General features: G+C 36.8%; 3 protein-coding genes across 12 annotated transcripts; 1 reads left to right on the top strand and 2 right to left on the bottom strand.

Annotated features, from left to right (window-relative positions):
• The first annotated feature begins 65 nt into the window (after positions 1-65).
• LOC113731975 (PHD finger protein Alfin1) lies at positions 66-4,299 on the top strand. 4 transcript variants are annotated; one of them, XR_003458628.2, is made up of 6 exons: positions 66-565; positions 845-877; positions 1,724-1,952; positions 3,159-3,285; positions 3,388-3,714; positions 3,979-4,299. XR_003458628.2 is itself a non-coding variant. In XM_027257540.2 (6 exons), the coding sequence occupies exons 1-6, from the start codon at positions 469-471 to the stop codon at positions 4,048-4,050; spliced, it is 819 nt and encodes a 272-aa protein (XP_027113341.2). In that variant the 5' UTR covers positions 66-468; the 3' UTR covers positions 4,051-4,299. The 4 variants fall into 4 exon arrangements, 3 of the variants coding, with proteins under 3 accessions (XP_027113341.2, XP_027113340.2, XP_027113343.2); XM_027257540.2 differs by having other exon boundaries at positions 3,391-3,651; XM_027257539.2 differs by having other exon boundaries at positions 3,388-3,651.
• A 1,322-nt stretch (positions 4,300-5,621) lies between these two features.
• Positions 5,622-8,221, bottom strand: LOC113731974 (pentatricopeptide repeat-containing protein At1g14470). The gene has a single exon (XM_027257538.2). It carries the CDS (start codon positions 8,034-8,036, stop codon positions 5,757-5,759), a length of 2,280 nt encoding a protein of 759 aa, XP_027113339.2. The 5' UTR covers positions 8,037-8,221; the 3' UTR covers positions 5,622-5,756.
• Positions 8,222-11,178: 2,957 nt separating this feature from the next.
• On the bottom strand, positions 11,179-15,317 carry LOC140035221 (uncharacterized). Of its 7 annotated transcripts, none has more exons than XM_072075247.1 (10): positions 15,028-15,317; positions 14,814-14,902; positions 14,641-14,686; positions 14,487-14,536; positions 14,356-14,407; positions 13,198-13,845; positions 13,034-13,129; positions 12,675-12,801; positions 12,443-12,595; positions 11,179-11,602 (listed from the first exon to the last, which is right to left on the bottom strand). In XM_072075247.1, the coding sequence occupies exons 1-6, from the start codon at positions 15,244-15,246 to the stop codon at positions 13,675-13,677; spliced, it is 627 nt and encodes a 208-aa protein (XP_071931348.1). In that variant the 5' UTR covers positions 15,247-15,317; the 3' UTR covers positions 11,179-11,602; positions 12,443-12,595; positions 12,675-12,801; positions 13,034-13,129; positions 13,198-13,674. The 7 variants fall into 7 exon arrangements, with proteins under 7 accessions (XP_071931348.1, XP_071931349.1, XP_071931352.1 ...); XM_072075248.1 differs by having other exon boundaries at positions 13,283-13,845; XM_072075251.1 differs by having other exon boundaries at positions 13,198-13,332; positions 14,330-14,407; positions 15,028-15,315.
• Between the last annotated feature and the right edge of the window lie 4,290 nt (positions 15,318-19,607).

The following is a 19,607-nucleotide window of genomic DNA, read 5'->3' as shown; positions in this document are numbered from 1 at the left end:
ATTTGCTCAACAAAAAAATTTTCGCTTAAAACCTTTTGTTTTTCTCTTTTTCCTATTTTAGTAGTCATTTGTTCACACATGTTGTCGTTCCCACGCTCCTTCTTCGCGCTGTTTCCTCGCAGTCCTCCTCTCTCTTCTCTCCTCTTTCTCTCTCTCTCTCTCTCTCTCTCTCTCTCTCTCTCTCCATATTATATATACAAGAATAATACAGCTATATTTGTATTATCTATTTTGGCTGGAATATTTCTTCCTCGAGTAAAAACATTAGTAAATCAATTGTTATGTTTTACTGTAATTTGAAATTGGGAACAATGAAGAAGAAACCCTAGCTCCTAGAAAAACCCCTAATTTCAGAAATTACGGTTCTGTTTTGACTCGATTTTCGGGGGGATTTTGCATAATTTATCGGCAGAGAATAAGTGGAGAATTGAATTGAGGCGAAAGTGAAGAAGAAGGTGGTAAGTGGTAATGGAGAGTATTCCGCATCCGATACCGAGAACTGTAGAAGAAGTGTTCAACGATTTCAAAGGTCGTAGAGGTGGATTAATCAAAGCCCTCACTACTGGTCCGCTCCGCTTCTCTTCTTTCTTCTTTCTTTTTCTCCACTTTTTTTCCCTCTCTCTATTTTTCTTTTCTTTTTTCTATTAACAATTTGTGCTTTGTACTATTTGGGATTTTTTTTAAAAATAGCGGTGTGTTGTGTCCTATTTTGCTTCGTAAAGCATGAACTTTTTTATGTGTATGCATAAATTTGACATGCAGACACAGAATTTATGCTTATAATCTTGCAGTATGTGTATTTACGTGTTTTCATATGCTTATCAATTTGTTTTCTTTTTGGCAGATGTTGAGAAATTCTACGAGAAGTGTGATCCGGGTAAGTTAACAATTTTTCATCTTCTGGAGCTTTCCAAGCCCTTTAAATTCGTGTTTTTGGACCAACTCATGTCTAGCAGTGTTTCTAAAGTTAAATACATATAAATTTTTTTTTTTTTTTTTTTTTTTTGCGTTGTTGGGGCTGGTAAGGGGATTTAAGTTTCTGATTTTTCTTCTTTTATTTTTTATGCACATTTTTGGTGGACCTCGTAATTGCCCCTTGGAAGGACAGTTTCGGTGGCTATTACGTAGAGCTCATGTTTGAAGGTTGACTTTTGGAGTATGACTATCGGTTGTTTTGTCCTTGTTTGGAGCTTTTAGTAGCTGTAGTGCCATCATGTAGATTCAGCTGATTATTCTGTGAATAGCTTTACATCTTATAAGTTGTTGAACTGTTTTTAGTCATTAGTAGTTGTTGTTCCTCAGGAAGAACTCGTCTTTATGTAGTTCTTTTTACTGCCCTTGCTTCCTCGATCAATTGCAGCCCATGTAGTCTGATTTTGTTGGTGTCAAACTCTTGCAACAGGTATATTGGTTATCGCATTTGACGGAATCTTCTCCTACATAACCTTTCGAAAATCATTTGACCTTAGTGTCTTTTTGAGCTCAAACTGGTTGAGCATTTCTTGTTCTTCTCATCCCAGTTGTTGTTCTTGTCATCTTTTGATCAATAAACCTTATTTGGGAGAACATCTTGAATGATTTAAAACCCTAGTGCTTGATGTAACATTATCTGGAAGCCCTTGCTTATGGGAGTGTCTGATTTTTCTGAATGATCCTTAGTTGTTAAATTTAGAAGAGGATCCTTGGTACAAAGTTGATTCAATCGGTTGACTTTTGAATTCAGAAAAGGAGAACTTGTGCTTGTATGGAATGCCAAATGAGACGTGGGAAGTCAACCTGCCTGTTGAGGAAGTGCCTCCAGAACTTCCTGAGCCTGCACTGGGTATAAACTTTGCAAGGGATGGGATGCAAGAGAAGGACTGGTTATCACTTGTTGCAGTACACAGTGATTCATGGTTGCTTTCTGTGGCTTTTTACTTTGGTGCTCGCTTTGGGTTTGGTAAGAGTGAAAGGTAAAATCTGTTCTGTCAATCAGTTTCTACATGTTATTTACTTTATAGAGTTGATTTATATTGTGCAACTTTATATATATGTAATTTGTTGTGGGTGGATGACTACACCAATTGTTTGAGTTGTTTATGGAAAGCTATGTTACAATGTTCTTGATTTTTCCTCCAAATCATTGACATGACAAAGGAAGAATCCTTTCTGAAGGGCATTGCCTTTCGTATTCTTGATGTTTCTCCCTCTCCATTTTTTTCGAATGAAATCCTCATTGTCATTTCCTCAAAATTATGTTGTAAGTCATACATTGGTTTTATCAGCAGCTTAGAAGAGTAGCAAGGTCAAGACACCTTATCAACTTTGTCATTCAAAAGCTTGCGGCTGAAATTGCCTGTTCTGCCACACCAAAAAGTGACTTGTTTGGGTCCAACTGTCTGTATTTTTTGTTGACTTCATCCCAATAGACTTAAAAACTTTTTGGCTTCTATAAGCAAGGTGTGGCAGGTACTTGTATCTTTGGGGGACTTGGAATTGCAAAAAGTTTCCTAGATTTCACCAGTGGGAGTTATTTTTCCTACATTGTGGCTATGGAGTGGACATTCTGCATATGGAAGTCTGATTTCATTTCATTCTTTCTGGTTCTCAAGGGATCACCTGGAGCTATGGAAACTGCTTACTTTATTGGATTTTCTACATGGGCTCTGCCTTTGATGTGGCATTGAACATTCTGCAATAATGGATGATCTTTTGCTTTGTATTTGCCATTTGCATTTTATATTTCCTGCAACGTGAAGTTAGTTAAGTTTAACACATATAATTTTCAAAAAAATATGACATTTCTTTTAATTTTGGTTCTTCAGACTAGCATATGGTATTATAACTTAATTTCTAGAGATGTAGATAGAGTCTTTTGGACAATTGTTTTTATGGACTCTGCTTGTAACTTCCAAATGATTCGTCAACGAGAGTTCTGTTCCTTTTTTTCAGCAACAAAAGTAAAATCTGCAAGTTTAGATGAAATCAATGTAGATTGAAGACACGGTGGCATGCGGTAGATGCATTTATATTATTCTTTTTTTTATATGATGAAACTTTTGCGCTCATTTTGCAATGAACTATGAGATTGCTTTATTGTCGCCTTATATGAAACTTTTTGAGGATTAGTATTTCAACTCAATTAAATTCTTACTCAGCATTTATATTGATATTGACAGGAAACGGCTTTTTCAGATGATAAATGATCTACCTACCGTGTTTGAGGTTGTTACTGGGAGTGTTAAGCAGGCAAAGGAGGCTACTCCATACAATAATAGCAGCAAAAGTAAACCAAGTGCGAAGATGGTAGGCAAAGATTTTTTTTGAGTAATTTATTATCCTGCTCAGTGGTCTTCTTTTTTTTTTTTTTAAGTTTTCAATATCTACCACTTGTGTTTTCTTTTTTAGCAGCCGAGGCAGTCTGAGTCTCAGCCCAGAGGAGCAAAGTTGTCATCAAAGGAAGAGGAAGAGAGTGGGGAGGAGGAACAAGAAGAAGAAGAAGAACAGGGAGCAACACTTTGTGGAGCTTGTGGGGATAATTATGCAAATGATGAGTTTTGGATTTGCTGTGATATATGTGAGAGATGGTTCCATGGCAAATGTGTGAAGATTACACCCGCAAAAGCTGAGCATATCAAGCAGTACAAGTGCCCTGGTTGCAGTAGCAAGAGGGTGAGAGTTTGAACTATGGCTTTGAAGTTGAAAGACCAAGCACTCCAATGGAGACTTAAAAAGGTTTAGAACTGTAGTTTAAATTTCAAGGTGACGTTAAGTTTGTGTCGCATGTTAAATCAATGAATTAGAATGCTTGCTGACGGGATCTCAGTTTTATAAATTTGTGTTCTTTGCTTTGGTTTATTTTTTTTTTTTGGGGAATTATATCTTACATTGCATTTTCTGGCATCATGGATCTAGCATGTCTTGTGTTCTGTATGACTCCGGAAACCAAGTATTTTACACCAACATTAACATTTTGACCGCATCTCTTTCACAATGTAGAAAAGAAGGCATTTGCTTGCAGGATTGCTGGAGTATGCTAGATATGCTGCCTTTAATCCGGAAAAGGCCTAAAAATTTTGTTGATTAGGAGAGAACTGAAGAAGCTTCCAAGAAATATTTGAGAGCATGATGTTTCTACAGGTGCTTTCTCTTTCTAAGAGAAGTGGTTGTTGACATTTTTGTTTTATGATAGCCAGCTGAGCTAAATTGGTGCAATGTAATAGAAGAAATGAAATAGCTGGTCACTTCAAAGTTGATGGGCTGTTATTTAGATGCTTACTATGTGAACAGTCAATACCAATGCTTTATGTTTGTAGCTTATGGTGAGGAGTGCATGTGAATCCTTGGCTTTAGCTCTTGTTGCGTAGTTCTTGTTGACTGAGCGGAGGGCATCAAAAGCCCGAACAGACGTACGAGAATGGACTTTAAATTCAGCGTTTATATGGAAGGTGGAACGTTGTATCATGATATGAGAGGTAGTTATGATAAGGTTTAGTTTAAAAGGACGCAGTATCATGATGAAGGGTGGTTATGAACTCGAGATGGGACGTTCAATTGGATTTTAGGTTTGCTTATGAACAATGAATATTGTACCATAACCGGTGGCAAGCCATGCAAATGGGGGCAGACCCAGCAGCAAGCCATCGCCCTAACCATGCACTAGAGCTTTCTACAAGCGTAAAAGGGAAAGCTTGAAAGTCAAATCAAGAAAATTTCACTGCAATGGCAAGCAGGTTTTGTGGCCCAAGGCTAGAGTTTTGAATAGAATCCGCCCAAGTCAAAGAGGGGGAGTGCAAGCTCTGTTTTCAAACTCGGACCGGACCGGGCGGTCGAACCGGTCGAACTGGGAACCGGCCAGGTAGCCGGTCCGAGTCAACTTAGAAAACCGGAAATTTTAAAACTCGGTCAAAGCCGGTCAAAATCCGGGTTTGACCGGAAAAAAACCGATTTTTCCGGTTCAACAGTAATTTTAAAAAAAAAATTCAAATTTTATAATATTATGTTTTGGCTCCCTAAATTGTTAAAACTTATTCGTATACCTCAAATATTTGATACTTTATAAATATTGTCCTACAATTTGAAGTTATTTTTCAATTAAATTCATAATTTTAATTCTAAACTTGTTAATATTTATTAAATAATATAAATTGCTACTTGATTGTTCTAATTTCTTTGTATTTTCTTGTTAAATATATTTGAAACATCAAATATATATGAATATACCTTTATTAATATCAATATATTATTAAATATGATATATATAATATTTTAATTTTTAAATAATTTTTATTTATGACGTCATCTGGTTCGATCCCTATCGACCCCCGGTCGAACCCATTGACTCCTGACCCCTGATCTTGGCCGAGTCGCTATCCGGTCCGGTTCTGAAAACATAGAGTGCAAGTAGTCAAGCCATGCACTAATGTTCTTGAAATTTCGTTGCAGTAATGTCAAGCTAATATTCGACCCCTGCCTGGCCCTAGAGGTTTTGATATAGCTCAACCCGCTCGAGTCAAAGGGGGAGTCAACAATCCGCATACCAATGCTTCCAAACGTCATTTAACCTAGTTTAACCAGAAAGAAATGTCGAAATTTTGTTTATGCATGATTAAAACAGTTACCACTCTGCATGATTAACAGACTTCAACACAATGTTTCTTTTTTCCATACCTCTTTAAACTGCAGAAATTACTGCTACAAAAATTGCAGCCACTGGCCTTTAAGCACCAATAACTAATGAGTGCTACGACACACAGGGGTGTTCCATTCACGCAAGACTACCAGTGGTCATTGCAGGAACACAACCCATCTCTGAAACAGTGGAATCTGTTATTATCTCTTACAATTATTTCCCTCTTTTCCAAGTGCGAGATTATCTTGATAGCCATATGGCAATCCCGACAAACCCTAAGGTTCTTCACCACCCGAATGACTGCTCCAGGTTCACTAATGAGAAGAGCAAAAGCAACTGCCAACTTTTCACTATGCGTCCCCACCATCTCTTCTTTCTCTTCCTCCTCTACATCTCTTAAAACACAGCTTTTGTCAGCCATGTAGCCAGCAACCATCATTTTCTTTTTCATTTCTCCCAGTACTCTGTATATGTCATCTGAAAGCTTGTGCGAGTGGTCACCGACTGCAAATCTGTGTATCTTGCCTCCATGTTCAACCCAACTCCAACCAGTTCCTTTCACCACTCCTCCTGCCTTCATCAACCCTCTGATTCTGTCTGCATCTTCCCACCGACCGGCACTTGCATATATGTTTGAAAGCAGAACATAGTTTCCTGAATTCTCTGGCTCAAGCTCAAAGAGTTTATTTGCAGTAAACTCTCCAAGATCAATTCTTTTATGAACTCGGCTAGCATTGAGGAGAGACCCATAGATTCCTGCATGGGGATGCATTGGCATGTTATCTATCAATCTTTTTGCTTCATCAAGTTTGCCCACTCGACTATACAAATCAACCATGCATGCATAGTGATCAATATCTGGATCTTTAATTGACTTGAAAACAGCCTTCCCTTCTTCCAGCAATCCTGAATGACTGCAGGCAGTTAGGATGCCAATATAAGTTATGCGATCAGGGTGCATACTTTCTTGTTTCATCTTTGACAGCAGCTCAAGCGCTTCAGCACCGCTGCCATAAGCTGCAAAGCCTGTAATCAAAGTGTTGTAGGAAATGACATCTCTATTTTCCATTTCTTCAAAAATCTTCCTAGCCTTTCTCATGCTTCCACATTTGGAGTACATGAAAATCAAAGAATTGCATCCCAAAATGCTCAACCTTATCTGGTTTTCAGTTAGATAATTCGCCACCCAGTTGCCTAATTCCAGAGCCGCCAAATGGCCACAAGCTGAGATTACGCTCACCATGGTAACTTCATCTGGTTTTAAATCCTTACTGGCTATCATCTCTTTGAAGAGCTCTATAGCCATTGCTGACTCTCCATTCTGCGAACAACCAGCAATAATTGAGTTCCACGAGATAACGTTCTTTTTGGGCATTTGATGAAAGAGCTCCATAGCTGAAGCCAAATCACCAACCCTTGTATAAGCAGCAATCATTGCATTCCACGTAACCAAGTTCCTGCATTCACCCAAACCATCAAAGATCTTCCGGGCCATATTAAGGTTCCCACACTTGGCGTACATATCAAGAAGTGCAGTCTTGACAAAATGGTTTGGACAAGTGCCCTTCTCAGCAATCCTCTTGACAAGCGATTCAGCTAGACCAGGATCACCAAGCATTGAGCACGAAGAAACAACAGCAACCCAAGTTGTTTCATCTGGTTTGAGTCCAAAACTCATCATCTCATTAAACAACTCTATGGCTTCTTGGGCAAGCCCATTGTGAGCATAACCTGAAATCATTGCATTCCACGAAACAGTGCTTTTCTCTGGCATTTTATCAAAATACCTCCTTGCACTCTCTAAATCGTTTACTTTTGCATACCCAGAAACCATTGCAGTCCATGTAATCACATTTTTTTCCGGCATCAAATCAAACAACTTTTGCGCCTCCACTTCATTCCCCCCATTCCAGTAACCTGAAATAATCGAATTCCAATCCGCAATAGTTCGCTCAGGCATCTCATCAAACAGTTCCCTAGCAGACTCAATAGCCCCATATTTGCAATAAAATCCCATTACTGCATTTTGAATATATTTATCATAATTAAGACCCCTTTTCAACAAATGGGCATGGAATTGAATCCCCGCTTTACCAGACGATTTGATCAATAATGGGTACACAAAAGCCACAGGCTTTACATTGGCCTCCTGCATTTGATCAAAGAGTGCGAAAACCTCATTTGTAGCACCCATTTGGGAGTGATACTTGAGCATATTGCTACAGACAATGACATCAGGTTGGGGGGCCAAATAAAAAACCCGGGTGGTGTAGCGTGGCGGTGCATGGAGGCGCGTGCAAAGATGAATGAGTTGTGCCACCCAGAAGTCCTGGTTGTGGAGGGAGTTTTGAATGAGTTGTGCATGGAGTTGTTTTAGTTGGTTTTGGCTCCTTATTTCCTTAGCTATAAAGTTGAAGTGTGACATGGGTGACTGATGTAGGCATTTTCGTTGCTAATTGATACGCATGACAAGTGAACAATTGTCTTGAGTCACTTGTTACTGTGGAAGTTATATATGCGAACGGTCCATGCCAATTCAGGAGCAAATATACGCATTGGCGTACATGAAAATATACCTTCTTCATCTCCTACATTTCTAGGTTTTAGATTCTTTGCGTGTTATTATCTTAATATCTATAATTATTGTTTCAATATTTATATTTGTTGTATCAATATTTATATTGCACGGTGCAAATTGTCACTAGCAGTTAGAGCAATTAAAGATAGCAGATCCTATTTTTAGCTTTGATGCTCAAGCTTATATATCTTTATTATACTAAAAGCGCGAGTTTGGTTTGCTACAGTGAAATGGGCCGGTTATACTGTGATTTGTGTGAGTTTGAGGGGCGGTTTGGTCTTTTGTTGTGGACGGTGGGTTTGTGCTGATGCTGTCCGCGTGGCTTTGCAGCTGTCTGCATGGCTTTGGAACTTCGATGCTGCGTGGCTTTGCTGCTGTCTGCATGGCTTTGGAACTTCGATGCTGTCCGCGTGGGCACAAGAAGTGCAAGCTTTATTACACAAAAGTTTTTTGAAGACTGATTGCTTCGGTTTTCCTGCGCTTCAACTGCTTTCGACTCCTGTGGAAAAAAAAAAAAGCATATCCGCTGGTAATGATCTTCCAGTTCCGGGGAGAACTCATAATCTGCTTCCTCTTCACTGCTTAAGTCACATCCATTTTCTACTGGAAAAATTTTTTTAAAAAATCATTCTCAAGGCTTTAAACATAATGAAATTTCTCTACTCAATATAATTAACTGGCAAATTTTTTGCTAACCTCTTGATTACTGCTAACTAACTAACTGCTAATATGGCACTTCGTTACTAAACAACCCAAAACGACTTCAACTAAAACGTAAAACTAAAATGGTATATAGATTTGCGTTAAAATTCATATAGATTTGGCATCCATGTACATGCTTAAATTGAACCAAAATTTGACTGTTTGTAATTTGCTCCTTGCTAGATTATCTCTATTATTATAACAAATACAGTAGGTCACTGGAACAAATGATAATGCCACAGCTTATATTTTGTTTACACGACCAGTTTATGTACAATTACAAAACTACCCAATCTAAGTCCAAATTTCATTTGGAATTGAGAAGGGTAATTTTGACATTTTGTATAAAAATGGCTGTGAAATTGAAAAATGGACTATGGCATTAACAGCGCCCCTTAACTGGGTATGTATCTGTTAATTTGTTGACTTATAAAGGTTAGAGAAGTATTGCATATGCAATTCCAAAACAAAAGCTTTCATTGACATCTTTGTAATTGTTGATTAGTGGTTTATATATTGCACCAAATATTTGTAAACCATTGACCTTTGAAAAACACGTCCAATTGTTGATCAATGGCTTGGCTGTAGATGCAGGGATACTATTGCTTTGCATTTGCGAAAATAGGGATAATACATTGCAGTGAATCTGAGTATGATATATTTCTCCAGGTTGTTCCTAGCTGTTGTTTAGTACTTCCTAAGTAATTCTCCTGCTAATGCATTCCCACAAATGTATCAGAAATTGGCAACAAGTCCAATCAAACGGAAATCCAGGCATCCTCACGGGATTCAAATGGTAGTTAAGGTCCAATTAGCTATTAAGGTTATAAGGTAAAATATACTACATGTTGCATGTCTCAAGATTACTATAATTTGTTCTACTTCAAAGAATGCTTGACAAAAGAAAAGAAGGAAAAGTTCATCGTCATTGATTAATGGTCTCTGCACAAAAAAAGAGATGCAAAGAAGAAAAATGATGACGATGATCTACGTACTACCCCCAAAAATTGTTGCAGTGAGTGCAAGAAGTTTGGGAAGACGCGTTTTATTGGAAAGATTACTACAAGAAACTACACCTGTCAATATGATATTTTTTACTACAATTACTAGAAGCATATTTGTTTTACTACATCATGAATAATTCTTAATTTCTTGACATTTTTTATTGCGTAGAAATGTGATGATTGTTCTTTTCAATTATTGATATCACCATTGTGTTTATTCACAATAAGTTTCAAGAAGAGTTTTACTTGTTTAAACTTATTTCATTCTTGACTAGATACAAATAGTGTGTGCATAATTTTAAAAGTGATCAGCGTCACCATATTTATGATATTTGTATGTAATTGTACATTTCAAATGAATGCATCATTTTTATAGTATCAAGAATTCGCAAAGATTTTAAGGTATTGACTGACTATCTAAGAGAAAATTACAAATCAAATGAGTAAATGAGTAACAGCAATATTCAATTTACATAAAGTCAAACTCTCCACATTTATTTAACAATTATCATGTATTAATATATAAACATTTTACATTAATCTACTTGCCTTCATTTGATATTGATTAACATAGACCCAGGGCATCCTCACGCATCGCGTGAGGCTGAAAAAACTAGTATACATATATATATATATATATATATATATGTGTGTGTGTGTGTGTGTGTATTCTTTTGATAGAAAGGGAGTAAAACATTTTCCAACAAATGGCTGATTACAAACAATCAAATTGTAGTTGGTTTTTTTTTAATCTTTTTTCAATAAGAGAAGGATGAAGCTTAAGAAGTAAGAAAAAGACAAGGAATTTAAAGTCTTTTTTTTTTCGGTCTCAATCTTAGTCATTAAATCAATACTTCCTCAATAAACTGTGATTGGATTTAACTACTACGTTTACAACAAAGTCATCGTTGGATCAGCACATCTACGAGTGGCATGTTTAAATGGGGTTTGACAAGTAGAATTCATCGTATCCACTGAATCTTCTGAATCAGATTCAATGATAAACTTCGTCATGCTTCTTTCCTTGGCTATCTTTGATCCTCCTGCTCTCATGTACTAGGAGGCATAAACGCGCTTCGCGCAATGGAAATGTAAAATGCCCTGTCCAATTTTAAAACAATAAAAAATAATAATTTGTTTAGAAAAAGTACACTTTTAGCATAAGAATTTCACAAGTTTGGATAGTGTATCAGTGCTTTAAATGTATAAATGTCAAGAGGGGTCTAATTCATAGATAATCATAATTCAAAATGGCTAAAAAAGTTATCATCATAATTCATATATAATCAAGGGGTCTAATTCATATATAATCATAATTCAAAATGGCTTAAAAAGTTATCATCAGCCATGTGCTTTGTGCAACTAAATAGCTAAGTGGGTATGCGCAGGCCATAGTCAAAAAGACAAATATAGATGTATAAAAATTTAACAAAGAAAATAAAACTCGGAAATGGGTAACAAAATGTCAGCTCCATGCCCCGTGCCTATCTTCATAGAATCCAAATCCAATGGTTGATAACTAAGAACCATGGAACATATCCCAAGCCAACGTCCAAATTAAAGCTCTCGAATTATGCTAGGAGCATTCCACACTTGTGGCAACCCATAGATCCAGCATACTACCACAACATGTCAATCCTTCCTCAGTTCCATATATTCACGTCGAGTTCCCTCAGCATTCAAGACGAAAATTTCCAACTTGTCACCCTACAAGCACCATAAATATGGTAAAACAAAATAATAGGCAAGACTATACAACATGAAAGGGAAGAAACAAGTTAACCATAGTCCACACAAATGCCTTGATCAAGTGGTCTGACAATTTATAAGGAACTCTACATCACCATTCAAAAACAACTTTCAAGTAAACTAGGCCATCTACGAGTTGATGTTGCAACAGAAAATTTCAACACAATGTCACTTACGATTGAGACATCAAACATCACTACATAGCCTAAGTGAAGTCTGCAAATGCACTTTAAGACCAAAAATGTTTTATCTAGCTACCAACCCAACTAACACCCCAGTTCACGACCTAACAAACATGGAAAAGAAAAAGGGAGCAAGCAGGGAATAGGCTTTTTTCAGTGCATACATACTTCTAGATGACAAAACATGAGCTTTTTACACATATCCAATAGATATGGTTTACTTACAAAATTCATTAAGTAAACACCAATAAGCAGATCCCACCACAAGGTATCATTTATCTTGTTAAAGAACCATCTTACAGAGTTTGCAATTAACTGCGTTGGGCTAAATCAAATTAGAAGTTTCACACTCTTTTTGCCCTGCGGACATATGGGATTTACACTGGAAACTTATAGAAATTGTTCTGAGGTTTCTTGAACATTCTCAATTAAGAATAACATTGGAAAGGGAATAGGCAGAATCAACTTATAGTGTACATATCTCTTTCTGTTGCAGATGTAAAACACGTCTTTACCAGGTCGTAACAGCATATTGACAACTCATGATTTGCAACTTTGTCAGAATAAACAAAATAATTACCAAACTATACTGTTAAAATTTAGAGAGAAGCTAGACCTTTGCAAGTAATAAGCGAGGGCTAGGAGACTTTAGCTGGTTGTCCAAGAAAGGCATGATCAAGGTAGAACCAAAACCTTGTTAACTATATCCAACCCTTTCATAGGATCCAACGGCGTCACATGTGAAGACACACCCCCTCCCTAGTGTTGTCTAACAATGCAAAAAAGGCTAGATGAAAATTGGAGATGATTAAAGTGAATAAAATATACATCTATCAATGAAAACATACCCTGACCATTAAGCACCCCCAGAACATAAAGGTATAGTAAGCAAAGAAGCGCTTGTAGTAAAGGGTGTTCAATAGCAACTGAGCCATGGCAGGAGTGCTCATTTGTTTATTGCGTTGATGCTGATATCTACGTTTGAGGAAGAAAGCATTAAAACATCAGTTATAGCACAATAGTTCACTCTCACTTGCAGAAGGAAAATTTTGGTTATAATGAGTCATTGAAGCACAGTATATTGTGATCATATATATAGATTTTCCAATGATTTAAACAAAACCCTCTTTACAAAAAAATTTTTTAATCCTAGAAAAAATCAAAAATCTGATCTCTAAATACATCTTGAAAGACCCAGAATACTTACCTTCCATGTTGGAGCAAGATCCAAGAGTTCTTTTACTGAAGATATCATCCCATGGAAACTAAGTTTTGGAATTGCCAACCCAAAATCAAAACAGACCTGTAATTGCAGATTCCCTTCCATAAAAGGACTCACAAAGCAAAGAAACAAGCCAGAACAAGTCTTACCTGAGGATACACAGAGCTAGAGCTAGACATGATGCTTCCTTTGTAAAACAATAAGATGCATGTAAAAGCACGAGCCGAGACTTACTGAATCATTTGTCTTCAAGAATGTTGTAGAGATGTAGGGGATTAGATAGTCTGAAATCAAGATTGTTATCCCCAAAACTAATATCATTAATAATGTAGAATTAGAGTTTCAAAGATAAATGGTTCGAATAAATAGAGAAACCAGATTGCATCCTAGTCTGCCTTAGGAATTCTATTGTGATACTCAATCATTCTGCTCTAAATCAACCCGTAACATAAATCATAGGTAAAATGGCAGACTTCACCATAGCCATGAGAAAAGAATCTAGTCATAGGCCAGAGGTCTTGGAGGTAAGAAAAATAACATAAATCAACTCAGAAAAATCCCAATCGGAATTTAGACTTCACCAATCAGCTAAAGAAATTAAATGACACATTATGTCTTAAAGAAATTTAGACTTCAAAAGTGCAACTTATGCAGCAGTCCCTGAAGCGGCGATAAACTCGTGATGCACGGTTTGCATGGGTAGTTTTAGGATGAGACGCCTCAATGACTTGGATCACAGAAGTCCATTGGGGTAGAGAACTATGGATCTCAGTCACACGCAAAGGCTCCATGGCCAACTAAAAATCAAAAAGGAATTTAGGTTTAGAACCGAGGCAGAATCCTATTCTACAAACGTACTAAAGACAGGTCCTAGGTTTAGAGCCCGAATGTGTAATAGGATCAAAAGAAAAAGGAAATTCTATGAAAAAAACAAAAGAGAAGTAACGCAAAAAAAGTATTCAATACATATTCTCTAGACATAGAAAACAAAAAAAAAGTAATGCATAATCCAACACTTCTTTAAAGAAGCAGATCCTTAACTATAATGTTTGGCATAAACGGCAACATAACAACTCCAGCCCAAAAAAACACAGAGAAAAACAGGAACAAAGTACAACAGAGTTTATTTTTTGACGCACAAATGACAGTTTTTGGAGAACACAAGCCAAATATCAAAGGGCGGGGTCCAAAAAAAAAACACGCAACACTCCAGAAACCAAAACATCACATGACAAAACGCACAACTACACATGGTTCCAGACAACATAGAAAGAGAAATACGTTTTTCTTGTTTCTGAGGCAGATACCATAGAGGCTTTCAGGAACACAGGCCAATAGCAAACCCCTGCAGACCAGACACTGGAACCACCAAATCAAACACAGCGTAAGTAGAAGGGAAGAAATCCAAACACACAACTCAGCAAGAGCAAAAACGTACCTCTCCCGAGAGCAAAATAGAAGGTCTTCGGAAGGGGAGGAAAAAAGGTCCTAGAGAAGCATCAAAGAACGAAAATATCAATTCTAGGCTAAAACTTATAGAGAAAACTCACAACGAAGACTGCTCCTCAGTGGAAAGGAAGGAGAAGACTTACAACAAATGAGGAGGAGGAGAACCAAATGGATGGCAAGATCGTACCTCTCCCGATAGCAAAACAGAAGATTTTCGAAAAGGGAAACAAAGAACAAAGAACAAAAATATCAGTTTTAGGCTAAAACTCACAGCGAAAACTGCACCTCACCGGAAAAGAAGAAGAAGAAAACTTACAACGGTGGAGGAGAAGAAGAACCAAACGAATGACAGATGATTTGGACTACTGCAACCCATAGACCGCGAGAGATAGAGGCTCGATGCTCCTTGCGTGATTCGAAAAGGGAAACAAAGAACAAAGAACAAAAATATCAGCTTCAAGCTAAAACTTACAGAGAAAACTCACAGCGAAGACTGCACCTCACCGGAAAGGAAAAAGAAGAAAACTTACAACGGAGGATGAAGAAGAGAACCAAACGGATGGCAGATGATTTGGACCACTGCAACCCAAAGAACGTGAGAGACAAAAGGCTAGATGCTCCTTGCGTGGTAAGAAGAGCACCGGATATTTCAACAGGCTCTTGTACCAGGGCTCAGAACATCCGGATAAGCAACAGAGCAACATTGTCCAAAAGAAGGAAAGAGAGAAGATAACGGGAATAAGGGGCATAGGATACTGCCAGATACAGAAACAAGTCTAGCAATGTGGCAGATAATGCTGCAGAAGGCACATGGAATACTGCCAAAAGAGACGATGAGAACAGAGCGGAAGCCGTCGCGCGATGCGTGAACAACATAATGCTCTCAACCCACATGCGCGGCACGTGAAAGGACGACGAAACTTTTGGCTGAATGATGTTGGCACGTTATCTACTTATGTTGATAATATATTTAGTTTGCTATTTGGTTTGATGATCAAGTGAGTGTACGGCTGCAAATGAGTTGAGTTGAATCGAATTTTAACTTAATCAAATCAAGATTTGACTTAATTTTATCAAGTTCGAACTAGAGCTCGAGCTTGATGAGTTGCCAATTTAAAGCTTAAACTCGAAAAAATAAAAATAATTATTTTATTTTTTAAAAATAAATAAAATAATATTTTTTCTTAATAAATAATAAAATATTAGAAAATTATATATAATTTTACTATTAAAAAAATATATATATATACTCAAGTTCGCAAGTTAACAATTTTAACATTTTTGAACTCGAGTTTGATATTGATCGAGTTTTGACTCGATCCGCTCACGAGCGGCTTCATTTGCAGCCCTAAGTGGAGCTGTTAATCGAGCCGAATCGAGTCAAGTATTTGGTTGCCGAACTCGACTCGAGTTTAATTCGAGCCGAGCTCGACTCGAGCTCGTTAGAAAAACGAGTTTTAAATGTGTTCGAATTTGACTCGTTAACATATGGCTCGAGCTCGTGCAAATTAACCTTAATAAAAACCTATAATTTTTAATTTTTATAATTTTGATTTCTAAAATGACAAATATGCCCTTCATTAACGAGTTCTAACGAGCTACTTGAGTATCAAACGAGCTGAGCTTACTCGGCTTGTTAACTAAACGAGCATGTTTCGAGCTCGAGCTCGACTCGTTAACCAAAATTAACGAGCCGAGCTCGAGCCTTAACGAGCCGAAGTCTAACGAGTTTTCGAACTACTCGATTGACTTAACAGCTTTAGCTCTAAGTGAGTGTAGAAAATTGTTTATATTGATCGATCAACACCGTTTGAAGTTTGAACTCGCAAAAAAAAAAATTGGATCATGAATTGTTTATAACCCTATATAAGTTCAAATATGTATTGAATGCGAGTCACCCAAATAAAAACACTAAGCCCATTTCACCAATGGGTTGCGTGTACATTTCTCGAAAGCCCAACAACAAATGTCTCGCACAGGTTGCAGAATTGGATGGCAAGGACGGCTGGAATTTGGCATCCGGGTTCTGTACAAATTACAGTTTATAGTTTCGATTATAGAACAGGTGATGGTGAGAGATGAATAATTCTGAAATTAAATGGCTGGGATTCAGTTGTGAGTTCAACTATCAATAACTGAACAAATTTGATGTTTTTTTTTTCATATTGTTATATCAGTGTCTATATTTATTATTTTAGTATTTAAATATGTTTTACTAGTACCTATAGTATACAGTGTAATCGGAACGAGTGCTAGTGGAGGCGCTTGATCTAATGGCAAGGAAGAAGTAAAGAGAGCCCATTCATTTTGTGCATTTCTAATTTGAAGCCAAGAAAAGCACAATGAAAATTCTTTTTCTTTTGTTTTTCATTTTGTCATTGATTATTATGATACCAAATCAGTGTCTATAAAACAAATACGAATATTTCTACAACAACAATTCAATGTGATGAGAAAATAATGGAGTAGTAGTATTGACTGTGAAGAAATTTGAAGATGACATGATGATATCAACCGTTTTACCACTATCGATCGGTTCCCATTTTGGTATGTTCTGATTTATTGATTATAGTCTAAAAAGAGAAACAAAAAAAATTTTTATCCCTATTTTACCTTTCATACAACTCAAGAAAAGGACGTCAAAGTCACATGTCCATGTCAAATTAATACTCCTAAAAAATAATTGTAAAATTCAAAAATAACTAACAACATTCAAATTTAAATTAAGAAATAATTGTGAAAAAGAATTATCTGCGATAGTTCCAAAAAAAAAAAAATCATGATAAGTAAAATGTCATTAGCCATGCGCTAAGCTAGAAAGATACTTCCATTGTGGCCAAAGTGGGAATTGGTGGCACTGTCGTTGTCCACTTCTTATTTCTTATTGAACCATCAGTCTATCACAAAGCTCTCAATCGAACCATAATTAATTATTTTGCCAGAGTACAACAGGAACACCACTCAACATATATAACAAACCGAAAAGTATAGAAAAGAAATGAAAGGTGCTTCCTCCATAATCCATCTCCAGTCAAAATCATAGCTTTTTTTTTTTTAATGTCTATATATATATATATATATATATATATATATATATCTTTGGCTAAAGAACCTTCCAGCATATATAATATGCATTCTTGAACACCTGATCTAGCTAGCTAGTAAAATCTCATGAAATCAAACAGGTAGTTTCTTTGTTTAAAGATTCTTGAACACTAGCTAGCTAGCTAAAAAAAAAAATTCCAACCCAAAAAAAAAAAAGATATGAGAGGGTGTTATTATGGTGGGTTCAATCTTTACCTATACCTTGGAAGTTGGATCACGATGCATGGTTGGCTCAATTATTAAGGCTTCCAATTTCAGTGGAAGTCATAAATGACTTGCAAACTGGTAGTGATAGTGCAGAATTGAGATATAGTAAAACCAACATGTTCTTGCCTTAATTATTCAGATGCAAAGGCCTCAACGGCTCATCATCTAAGATATGCAATTTTTTCTGCAGGCTATGGATCATGTTCTTGGATCGATTAACCAGAAAAGTGGAGTAAAAGAATAATCCTACTTATTATAGTACACAGTTTTGTGATTCTTTGACTAAACTTTCACGTGTTAAAGAATTGTCAATTATGCATATAGATTAGATAAGTCTTAAATTTCTCAGCATAGATATAGACAGATTGAAGAATGCATACGTGATTGAGAGAGGTGGCTATTTTGTTCGTGGACATGGTGGAAATAAAGAAAGGGAGGGAGGGAGGGAGGGAGGGAGGGAGAGGGGGGGGGGGCCTCGGGTTTAGGCACAATATCACATGCTTTTTCAGTATAAAAATGAACTGGATTGGACACTGATGTTCGACATCTTAGATAGGCTTTAGTGTCTTTTTCACTTTGCTTTGACCCCATATAATAAAATCCCGATGGGATCTTGACAAAAAAACGAAAGAAAAGTTGGCATTTGCCATTTGTGAATCTCTACACTGATTATAGTTATACTCCCAAGTCCTTATCTTGTATTTTGATTGTTTCAACCATAGGACTGGTTGCTTGCAGCTTTGAGGATTCATACTGGACCAGTTGGAATTTTGACATGCCTACATCTTCTGATGTTATTGGGATCCATCACTTTCAAACTAGGGGCCGACTTCTTTGTAGTACTATTTTGTAAAAGGAAACAACTTACACCAATCATGTAAGAGATATCATATGTATAATATTAATTTGTAATGAATAAATCTTTTGGTCATGGCTATGAATTTGTTCCACACTGCCCTAACTAATAACGCAGAGAGCTTGAAATTTAAAACTGTGTTGTCTTGATTAGAGAGAGTATGAAGTTGCCAAGATGGTTGGACCAAACTTGAAAAAAGCTTCTCATTGCAAACACCAAAACATGCACATTCTTGAATGATATCTGCCCACAAAAGTGACAGTTTTGAGAAGACATATTATTATTATTATTGTTATCATTGCTGAGAAGCAGATGCATATGCAAATTGCAAAGCCAGCTCGCTTTTATCTTGATTTGTTTTGGCCCTTTGCGTTTCCACTTCTTCTTCACACGGATGTCTAGTCAAATTCTGATGGTTAGTATCATTGCGTACGGGCATACACCACCGGCACCATGCATGCATATATACATATATATATATATATATATATATATATATATATATATATATATATATATATATATCAGGCTCTTCAGTTCTTAAACCAAACCCTACTGACACACACAAATTAACATCATGGATTTTTGTAAATTATCTTTCTTATTGAATATATGCAGAGTGGCTTAATCAGTGCGTGCGCAATTCCTCTTAGAGGTGCTATCGAGCCGAGTCGAACTCGAGTAGCACCATACTCGAGCTCGAGCTCGATCAAAATTTGTGCTACTCGAGCTCAAGCTCGAGCTCGATCAAAATTTGTGCTACTCGAGCTCAAGCTCGAGCTCGATTGAGTAAAAAAATTTGGACTCGAGCTCGACTCGATGAAATAAAACTAAATTCGAGCTCGACTCGTTTGAGCTCGAGTAAGCTCGAGTAAATATCAAGCCCGAGCTACTCGAGCTCGAGCTCGAGTTTTGAAATAAATCTATAAATTTTTTTAAAAT

The sequence above is a fragment of the Coffea arabica genome, chromosome 2c (genome assembly GCF_036785885.1).
Source record: "Coffea arabica cultivar ET-39 chromosome 2c, Coffea Arabica ET-39 HiFi, whole genome shotgun sequence".
NCBI classification, from domain to species: domain Eukaryota; kingdom Viridiplantae; phylum Streptophyta; class Magnoliopsida; order Gentianales; family Rubiaceae; genus Coffea; species Coffea arabica.
Note: the sequence above shows the minus strand (reverse complement) of the source record. Positions and strands in the feature narration are given on the sequence as shown.

Coding starts and splice junctions, on each gene's coding strand:
- LOC113731975 (XM_027257539.2), top strand. CDS start 469: ATGGAGAGTATTCCGCATCCGATACCGAGAACTGTAGAAGAAGTGTTC. Junction 878..1,723: donor CTACGAGAAGTGTGATCCGG/GTAAGTTAACAA, acceptor TTTTGAATTCAG/AAAAGGAGAACTTGTGCTTG. Junction 1,953..3,158: donor GGGTTTGGTAAGAGTGAAAG/GTAAAATCTGTT, acceptor TGATATTGACAG/GAAACGGCTTTTTCAGATGA.
- LOC113731974 (XM_027257538.2), bottom strand. CDS start 8,036: ATGTCACACTTCAACTTTATAGCTAAGGAAATAAGGAGCCAAAACCAA.
- LOC140035221 (XM_072075246.1), bottom strand. CDS start 15,246: ATGCCCCTTATTCCCGTTATCTTCTCTCTTTCCTTCTTTTGGACAATG. Junction 14,903..15,027: donor TCTCTTCTTCATCCTCCGTT/GTAAGTTTTCTT, acceptor GAATCACGCAAG/GAGCATCGAGCCTCTATCTC. Junction 14,687..14,813: donor TCTTCTTCTCCTCCACCGTT/GTAAGTTTTCTT, acceptor TGCTATCGGGAG/AGGTACGATCTTGCCATCCA.